Below are 10,251 nucleotides of genomic sequence, written 5' to 3'. Positions count from 1 at the left end.
AAAATGCATGATCTGTTTGGTATTTTGAAAGATAAAAAGTATAAATATGCCTTATATAGGTATGGTCCTACACTATATTATTCAAATATAGCATGATAGGTCCACTTTAAAATAAGTTGGATGGCTGTTGCGAATTGTAAGAGAGCTCTCCATGAGTAGTTATGTGAAAAATATCACACCAAAAACGGCCAGTACTGGTCTGCATGGGTGTCAACTTCTCACACAGAGATAGAAGAGATGTAATGATTGCTGGGGAAACAGGAAAAGGTGGTCCCAGGAAACAGCATTGTGATGCAACTGTTTCAGTTGACAGTTGGAGGTAAATAATCGGATGATGAGAATGTATTTGTAGACTGGGAGTCTATGAGCTCACAATGTAGAGTTACCAACAATACTCCTAACTCCTACATTAAATGTGATTGCATGCAGTGGCTCATATGGCAATTGAGGCCATACTTAATAATTTCAAATGCTTCCATTTGTGTCCAATGTCCCATCGGTAGTTGTTTGATCCATTGTTATCATTAAAATAACGACGAGAGTAGATTTACAGTCTTAGAACTAGATTCTGACACAGGTCCTTTCAAGACATTCCTCATGGATTAATCATTGAAACTGTGCTGTGGATATCGAAACTCCAATAGGCCAACCAATGAAGGGCAACTGTGGCTGTGAGATAGTGCAGTCCTCTTTCGATTGGAAGGTTGTAAGTTTGAACATTTTTCGATGTATCCTTGAGCAAAATACTTAACCCCTTATCTCTCCCGATGGCACGGTCAACGGTGTGTGAGTGTGTGTTAATGTTAGCTTCCCTGGGCAGGTGGCACATTGCTCTGTATGAATGGGTGAAAGATGACTTGTACAATTAAAAAAACGCTTTGAGCGGTCCTAAAGATGGGTAAAGTGCTATACAAATACAGTCCATTTACCATTTACTGTTTACCAAAATGTCATAATTTCCATTACTTTATGCTATTAGACATTTGTGAAAGGCATCATAATTAGCATATGAATGATCACCTTCGGTCATTGCTATTTTTAGTGTGAAGGCCAAAAAACAACTGAACCAATTAACCTGTGACTTTTAGAATGCCCTTAAAGTTCGGGGCCCTTCAGAAGTCACCTTCTTAGCCCGGTTGGAAAACCACTATTGATTAGAAAATGACATACAATCAATTAGTAGAAGTAGTATGAGTTACAGAATAACATTAATAATACAGAGTGTATATAGTACAGTCCGAAACGTTTTTTCTGGTAAAATTATGATTGATTCATCATGAGTTGAGATATTTAAAGACAATCAGCTGCTACGACATTAGATACACCACTTTAAATAAAACACTCCAGTCTAGCCATTTTACTGGGTGTGATGATAAACATAAGGCCTTTCTCTGCCAATTGGCACTGTGTTACTTGAAATGACTCGATTTGTTCATTTACGCAGATCACGTCGAACACTTTGGAGTCTGCATACAGCATGGTTATCGGTATGACGCAATCACATGTATGAGCTAGCTCACTAATTGTGAAAACCCAAAGCATGACTTGGATGGCAGGCTTATTCACAAAATCAAATGTGTAATCTTCTCTTCAGACATCTTGGCAAGCTGCTGCCAATAGCCTTGGATCGTTGGAGGAAGAAAAACAAATGCTTCACAGAGATAAGCAAAGGCAGAAATTGAGGATCCTTATCGAGGCATTGAGGGAGGAGAGGGACGCTGGTTCGACCTTGGATGATAAATCAGTTAGAAGCATGTGACAAAAACTCTCTGAGTTCCAGTAGCGTGGCGTGGGGTACAATTTGAGGAAGCCAATAATCTATGTCCTTTTTTTGTGGGGGGGGGGGGTTATGTAATGACGTAACGAGATAGTTGTTACAGCACCCGTTATCATTGTACACAAATGTGTATCATACAGATGCAGGACTTGTGTCCGCACACATGAATTGATGCAGCCAACCCCCCACCCAAATGCATAACCAGCCGCTTAATACGCAGTGCAGATTCGGTAAAGAATCAAAAATAAGCATTCATTCACAAACTAAATCAGGAGACCTTTGAAGTTTTACGTTCACATCACAGTATCAGTAGGCTATGTGTATGAAACACGTGTCTTCAAAAACAGTTATGTGTACCAACATTGCATGTTGTAGTCCACCTGCACCTGCCCTTCCCTCTCACACACGACAAGTGCAGCAGCAGTCCTTGTCCCTGTAATTAGCTCAGTCCTTAGTCCAAAAGTTAAAAAAAGTAGCGAAAGTTTCCAAAAATTATGTTTTACTAAATACTCTAGATCTCCACCCTCCATAACTGCACTTGCTAATGTTGCTACTTGCTAGCGGTGATGACAGTACGAAGGTGATGTGATTTGATTAGAGTTAAGCCAGAGGGAGAGTGGCTTCCCTTGGCATGGCCCTGACTAATCACAGGTTAGCAGGGGCATGACGGTAGCCTCATCTGATTGGTCAATCCCTCCATTTTTTTTCATCAAGGGATGCCAATTTCGGCTGGCCTCCTCTGGCAACAGTGAGTGCAATATACTGTTTCACCATAACATCTAGATGGGCGCTGTTTCACTCTTTGTAAAATACTCAATGAGAATGGGGAAGAGATGGCAGCAACACACAGCACAGAAGACTTACCGAAACTAAACAAAGTGTTTTTTTTAATTAAAATTATAACTACAGTCCGAAAAGGAGAAAACGTCACTGCTGAGTTCACTGGCTGATTGAAGTGCTTCTGTTTCAGGATATGGTGCAACCTCCTAATATTCACAGCAGATCAAGTTCAGAGTGTTGATTTGTCCTTTACTACAAGGACTTTTGGAGAGCTTAGATCGCCATCAAGGTCCTTTCCATTGGTATTACGATTATATTTGTATCACGTAGGGTACGTGCTACTTGACCATCGGCTGAAGTCTTTGCGGTGTGTTCCAGTGGGCTGTTGGCCAAGACGCAGAGACGAGAGGCGACACAACAGACGTGTTCCGTCGGGACGTATTCTTTGGTGTCAGTTTGGTGTGTAGGCCCCTTTACTTGTTAGACGCTTTTATCCAAAGCGACTTACATACTCAATACTGTGGGCAATCCTCACAGGAGCAATTGGGGGTGAATTGTCTTACCTCTGAATTGTAGTGGAGTAGAAGAATCTCTTTGCCAGACACGCAGCAGAGAGACAGAGACAAAGACACGCAGCGTGTGCTACTTGCATGCTTCCTGAGAGCAGCTTCCTGAGAGGAGACATATTGTCAAACATTTTGCTTTTTCAACAGAGGAAAGTAACGGCTTTATTTTTATGGGACAGTAATTGCCCTAACCTTTCACACTCAAGAATGCCATCAAAACACCCTGAGGATTATGTGCTACTTCAAAGACCTAATACACGGATAACAGACCTTAAGGAGGATATCCAACGGCTTTCTGACAAGCTGAAAGAAAAATACTCTCTCGTGTCCAGTCTCATGGAGGTGGCATCGGTGCAGTCTAAACAGCTTGCCTCATTCAATGCAACTATCCATGACACAGTTCTGTGGGATCCTTCCACCTGTCCACTGCCTTCCGACTGCTCGACACCTGGCCATCAGCAGTCGTGGTCTGAGGTGGTGCGCAGGAGCCTATTGAATGGGCTCGCCTCGTCTGATGATCCGGTCCATCAAGCTGATGCTCCCGTGGCACTGACCCGTCCAGGTCTGCACCCTGCCGACACTGCAACTTCTGCGCCGGTAGTCGACAGCGTTTGTGCTGCTTCCAAGGCCACTGTGGAGTCAACTCGTGTCCTTCATCCCGTCTGGCAACCTCCTCACATTGTAAACTCCTCAAAGAGGCCGTGCCGAGACACTCGGGAAGTTTTCCGGGCCCTGAGCCGGCAAGGAAATCCTCTCCCAGCCCAGCTGTTCCTGTCTCACCACAACACTCTCCTGCTCGGTCACCACATCCTCAATCACCGGCACCTCCTTGTCCCCTTTTTTACCCAACCACATTAATAATCGGGGATTCCATAAGCAGAAACATCCGATTCTTCAATGCAGCCACACGCAGCCTCCCTGGAGCCACAGTTCCGGTCATCCTGGATAAACTCCCGTCCTCTGTCAATCGACTAATTGTCCACGTTGGGTCGAATGATACAGCCCACCAGCAGTCGAAGCTGACAAAAAATGATTTTGAAAAACGTTGTAACGTTGTCTACGGAGCTGTGAAAAGTCGCTTTTTATTTCAGGTCCGATCCCAACGCTGGCCTGCGGAGTAGGGCGTTTTAGTAGGATCCTCAGCCTCCACACCTGGCTCTAATCCGCCTGCAGAGCTCACAATTTAGGTTTTATTGACAATTTTAATCTATTTTGGGACCGACCCGCCCTCTTCGGCACTGGTGGAATCCACCCCAGCAGGTTAGGTTCAAAGGTTGGCTAACATGCAGCACGCTTGGTGTGTTGGTGTTTTTCCTAATGATATCAGCGACCATTGCACTATTGCTTGCGTTAGGAGCACTAAGTTGCCCAAAGCTAAGGGCCTTATTGTGCTCAGGCGCTGCTTCAAACACTTATCTGAGCAGGCTTTCCTACACGATCTGGCGGAGGTTAATTCCATCTGTCGATGTTGCCGTCCAATTTTGTATTGATCACTTTTTATCAATTATTAATAGACATGCCTCCCTTAGAAAATTCAGAGTTAAGAATAGGAACACTCCATGGTTTACTAGAGAACTATCTGATCTCACTCATGATCGAAATAAGCAATGGTCCTGTGAGGATCTGCAGTACTTCCTCCTTCTTTTTCCCCCTGTCTGTGTTTGTTTTGTCTGTGTGTCTGTCCCCCTGGCTGGGCGTGACTATCTACATTCCGATTCCCGCCAACTCACCTCCTCAGCTGCTGCTCATCTCACTGATTGCCACTACTCACCTGCACCTGCTTAAAACCCTGGTTCCCATCCTCAGACTTCGCCAGTTCTTCGTTTAATCTTCAGTGGTAAACTATCGTCCTGGCCTACTAGTGTTTTTTCCTAGTGACTTTTTGATGCTCCTTGTGAAAGGAAATTATTTCCTAATCCTGCTTGTTTTTCCAGTTCCAGATCCACATACTCCAGCCTCTCTGCATGCCACGTCCAGCCTCCCTTCCTGATCAGCCCAGCTCCACGTCTTCCCTCTACGTTTGCTTCGTCAACTCCTTGTCAGTGTCGTGGAAAAAATAAAGCCTTTTTTTGACACTTCACCACTGTCTCTGTTTTAGTGCTTGCATAGCGGGTTCACATCTCCAGTCACTTCTCGGGAAACCTAAAAGGTCCTTAGCTAGAAAGTCTAACACTAGTGATGACTGGCTTCTTTTTTGTGTCCTCAGAAATAAATATCCAGCCCTTATTAAAAAAGCTAAAGCTGATTACTATAGGAGCTTAACCAATGATTGTTTTAATGACCATTCTAAATTCTGGAAAACAATGAAATCACTTCAGAACAAGAAGGTTTCTAGTTTCCCACAACAACTGAAGTTCAGTGATTATTTTATTTCAGATTCAGATGGTATGTCTAATGCTTTCAATTCTCACTTCAAGAAGGCTGGTCAGATTTTTGATGAGCAAAGTAATGACTCTAACCCCTCGATTCCACCGGGTCCGTCTGCATCGCGTAACGGCTGCGCCGCGGTTTTGGTCCGGCCTCCTCCGGCGTCATACCCTACCGGGCGCGTTTTAGAAGCATTTCAGAAGCGGAGCATCTCGCCTGCCGGCTCGCAGTTTTTGTTGATTTGGGCATATTTCCTGGACAGGCTACTTTGTACAGACAAAGTTCATAATAATTGTAATATCCCAGTTATAAACGACATTAATCAAAGATGTGTTGCTGTATTTTAGTGGTAAATGCATTCATCATCATAATTATTCTATATATATATAATTGACACAGGAGAGAACGCTGGCATTTCTCCTCCTACTTGAAAGACTACGGAGGGATAGGGTCTGAAAATTAGTTTTTTTTGGAGGATGGGCCGGATGATTTCACCGGTCCACTTACTGCCCGCCGCCTCTGCAACGCCTCGCGTCGCGTCAAAAAATAGACTTCAATCCTATTTTGAGCGGAGCCCAGCGGCGAGACGCTTCAGGGACGTAACGCGGCGCGTCTGGTGGAATAGCACCCATTGACTAGAGTGGCCGCGATCCTTGCGGACGCCGCGGCGCAGCCGTAACGCGACATTGACGGACCCGGTGGAATCTAGGGGTAAATGGTCGTACACACGACGAGATGAACTCCCATGTCATGACGGCCTCGACCCGTTCTTTTTTAAAATTGCAGCTCAGATTATAGCACAACCAGTAACTGATATTTTTAATCTCTCCCTGTCCACTCACACACTGCCAGCTGTGTGGAGGCAAGCTCTTGTATCGCCCCTCTTGAAAGCTGTTGATCCCACTGAGTTGAATAACTATCGTCCTATCTCAAATCTTTCTGTGTTATCAAAGATTCTTGAGTCCCTAGTTTCTACTCAGCTAAAACTTTTTTTAAATTCACACAAAATCCTTAACCCTATGCAATCTGGATTCAGATCAAAGCACAGTACTATGACTGCCAGTCTGAAAGTCTTAGACGATATTAAGGCTGCTTTGGATACAAAAATCTGTTTGTGTTGCATTGTTTATTGACCTAGCCAAAGCATTTGACAATGTAGATCACCACATTATGTCTAATGTTATGTTGGTGTCTCGTTTCGGTCATAACGCCATTTGCTGGTTTCAGAGTTATCTAACCGACCGTACTCAATGCGTCAGGATGGGTAGTACTGTCTCTGACCCTGTCACCTTGGAGAAGGGAGTTCCACAGGGCTCTATTTTGGGGCCCTTGTTCTTTTTATTATATGTAAACAATATTTGTAATCAGATGCAATTTTCTACCTATCATATGTATGCTGATGACACTATTGTATATTCATGTGCTCCTTCTCTGGATATGGCCGTTTCCAATTTAAAGTCTGATTTTATCATGCTACAGCATGCACTTCTTGATTCCAAACTGCTATTGACGGGTAAGAAAACCAAAGCAATGCTTTCTGCTCCCAAGTCAGCGTCCTCTTGCCTCTCCATTGACACCCTTGACTCTGTTGAGTTTGTCGATACTTACAAATAACTGGGCTTTTGGTTGGACGGTAATCTGAACTTCAAACACCATATTGAAGTTCAAACTAAGAAATTGAAATTCACTCTTGGCTTCCTTTTCAGACTTAAATGTTGTTTTTCAACTTCATCCCGTAAAAGGTTGGTCTCTGGCTTATTCCTGTCCCAGCTGGACTACGGTGATACCATTTATAGATTTGCCTGTCCCACTGTTTTGGCCAAACTTGACCCACTCTACCATGCTTCACTGCGTTATATATCAAATGCACCCTATAGGACTCATCATTGCAAACTGTATAGCCTAACTGGATGGTCCTCACTTACTATGCGTAGGATGCAGCATTGGTTTTTATTAATGTATAAAGCCATTTTAGGTAAGCTTCCACTCTACATATGTGCCAGATTTGCTCCAGTTTGTGACTGTTACAAACTCATGTCCAGTGCCCGGATACGGTTCCAGGTACCTGCGGTGCGGACTGAGGCTGGAAAAAGGAATCTTTTTTATTATGGTCCTTGGTCTTGGAATGACCTTCAATCACGCCTAAATCTGAGGGCACTTGTCTCACGTTTTAAATTGAAGTTGTCTGAAGTCCTTACCACCAGATGCTCTTGCAGTATTAAGCAGTGTACCTTTCTTACTGTCCTAATGTGCACAATGTAGTGACTGCTTTTTCGTCTTTTGTTTTCTTAGTTATGTTCTGGGTATTTTATATATTTGTGTTATGTGTTATGTGTAACGTTGCTGCCTTCTTGGCCAGGTCAGCATTGTAAATGACATTTTATCTCAATGTTTTTTTATCTGGTTAAATAAAGGTTAAATACAAATAAAAGTTTTGCAAGACTGAGGGCTACTTTTCAAAGCAAGAGGAGCGGGGCTCCTGTTTCACTTGCACAGAAGTAGAAGTCATGGTAAGCAAAAAGGACCCGTTATCGACAATCATTTATGAATACATTCACACACAATGGTAAATAATTTCTGAAATAGTTCGGGACAAGTGAGGTATTTCTGTATTGTTTTGAAATGTCTGTAATATTTTAATCCTAGCTGGTGGAAACAAATAAACTCCATCTTGTGTGAGCTTTGGGATTTTTGGCGTTTGCTGACCATTTACATGCCCCAAAACCTATATAACACACCACAGGAAAGGGAAGTATGGAGATAATCGACATGAAGTCTCTCTCGCCAACTTCCATACTAACCTTCAATGCAAGCAGAAGCAGGTGGTCCACATGAATATGGTGATTGGTTTGCAGTTGTTGCGAAAGTAAAAACAAACTGCTACATTATAATCATTATAATTGGCCAAAAGTGGATTTACACTGGTGTAACATTTCAAAAAACTGTATTTATTTGTAATTATGTGTGGTTAAATTCTTGACTGTCTGCTGTGAACTGCAGCTGCAATCCGGGCTCCATTCGTTGTTTTTTGGAAAAATCAAAATAAACTAGTTGCAAAGGGCTCGATAAGATTTATTTTTGCAGGAGATATACAAAATAATAAATTAAGCCTGAAAGTGGACAATAAAGTCTTTGGAGCAGGTACAAATGGATGTTACTATGAGTCTTAATTCTACATTCTTTCATCAACATTTCCAACTGTTTGTTATTGCATTTGCTTTGATATTTAAAAAGTAAATACAAATATGACTAATTCAGAAATGTATTTTATGGATTCAATTTAACAGTCAGCTCTGATAAAGTCATTAAACATTGCACTGAAGTAATATTAATAATGTGAAAGGCACCCAGTTAAATAAAAATATAGAGAAAAGCTGATAAAAGGTGTATAAGTAAAATATATTGCATATAAACCTTGTTTCAAGGCAGGCATTCAAAATTAAAATGATTTCAAAGCTAATTCCCTTTCTGCTGATATAGTCAATAATTAGTGTTTTCATAGATGAAAAATACCAAACTTCTTCCACCTCTTCTTAAACACAGGAGAGAAAACCATTTGGATCTAGCTGTATTATTCTATTTTAGCTCGTATTTAGTTGTATTTTCTTGGCTTTTTAGTGACTGTTTTGAAAATGTATGTAAATGTAGTTTCAATGTGGTTTTTTTCACAATGTCTAAATGCTTTTCCTTTTTGCAAAGCACTTTTAATTGCAAAGTTGTTGAAATGTGCTAAATAACCTTGTCTTACCTTGCCTAGAATAGACTTAGATCACCAGATTGTACATGTTGCCTCTCAGGGCCTCCGTACAATACATAGCTAGATTGATAACTACAGTGATGTACAGCTGTTGACAGAGATAAGAGAAGGGATGTGGATGTTACAAATATGCCACCCCTGAAAAGTGTTTACTTGGTCACAGCCTGTAACTCATAACATGTGAACTATATAAATTCATTTATTTTCTATTTTCTTTGTGTTTCACTGAGTTTTGACTGACCTGGAATGCAGCTCAGTGCTTCCGTTGTTATATTTGCTGCCTCGCTCCCACATGCCGTAGTCAGGCACCCTGTAGGCTCTCTCCACACAGAACACCAAGTTCTGGATGAAAGAAACCTGGACACAGAACACACACTTCAAACACAGCAACGCATGGAACATTAAGAATGGATTCAAACAAACATGCAATAATAGATCCAGGGCTGCGGGAAAAGGACATGTCTCCATACTTTGCGCAGCCACACACACAGCCTAACCCACAATTACATACGTATACAGTACCAAGTGACCTTTGATATTGATCTGGGGTGAAGTGTGTCTCATTATATGGGTTAGTAAAATGGACAAGAAAGCTGATTCCTCATCAAGGTTCAAGGCTCAAGGTCAAAGTGTCCCTGCAGCGTAGACACGGTGTAATTAAGTCGTAGAGTGTGACATTATGTGCGGCTGGAGCTCCGTTGGCTTGTCAACTGCCCATGACACGACACTAAATCGACAAATATGGACCTAAACGGCCATTTTAAGCTCAAGTTTAAACATCAGCGCTTTGCACATTAATTACAGACTCTCAGGAGCAGTGTCCTTGATTCCATCACCAAACAATACGAATGGTTTTAAAGTCGAAATTAAAAGAATTAAGGAGTTTGTCGTATCTATAATCAGGCTTGCACCGGCTGTGGATGTCAAATCAATAAGCACATCCAAAAAAAAAAGAAACGAAAAGAGAGAGAATGTGCGATGACTTAAAGGCCTTGAATCATTAA

General features: G+C 42.1%; 1 protein-coding gene across 3 annotated transcripts in view; it reads right to left on the bottom strand.

The window, feature by feature from the left end:
- The window catches only part of phkb (phosphorylase kinase, beta), a 192,431-nt gene that overhangs the window by 141,385 nt on the left and 40,795 nt on the right, over positions 1–10,251 (bottom strand). For all 3 annotated transcript variants that reach the window (XM_079664762.1, XM_079664761.1, XM_079664763.1), the window contains one exon: positions 9,489–9,604. In XM_079664762.1, coding sequence (XP_079520888.1) covers positions 9,489–9,604 — 116 coding nt within the window. The remainder of the gene's footprint in view (positions 1–9,488; positions 9,605–10,251) is intronic.

Source organism: Notothenia rossii (assembly GCF_949606895.1).
Source record: "Notothenia rossii genome assembly, chromosome: 2".
In the NCBI taxonomy this organism is placed as follows: Eukaryota; Metazoa; Chordata; class Actinopteri; order Perciformes; family Nototheniidae; genus Notothenia; species Notothenia rossii.
The sequence above is the reverse complement of the archived record's forward strand: the minus strand, read 5'-3'. Positions and strand labels throughout refer to the sequence as shown.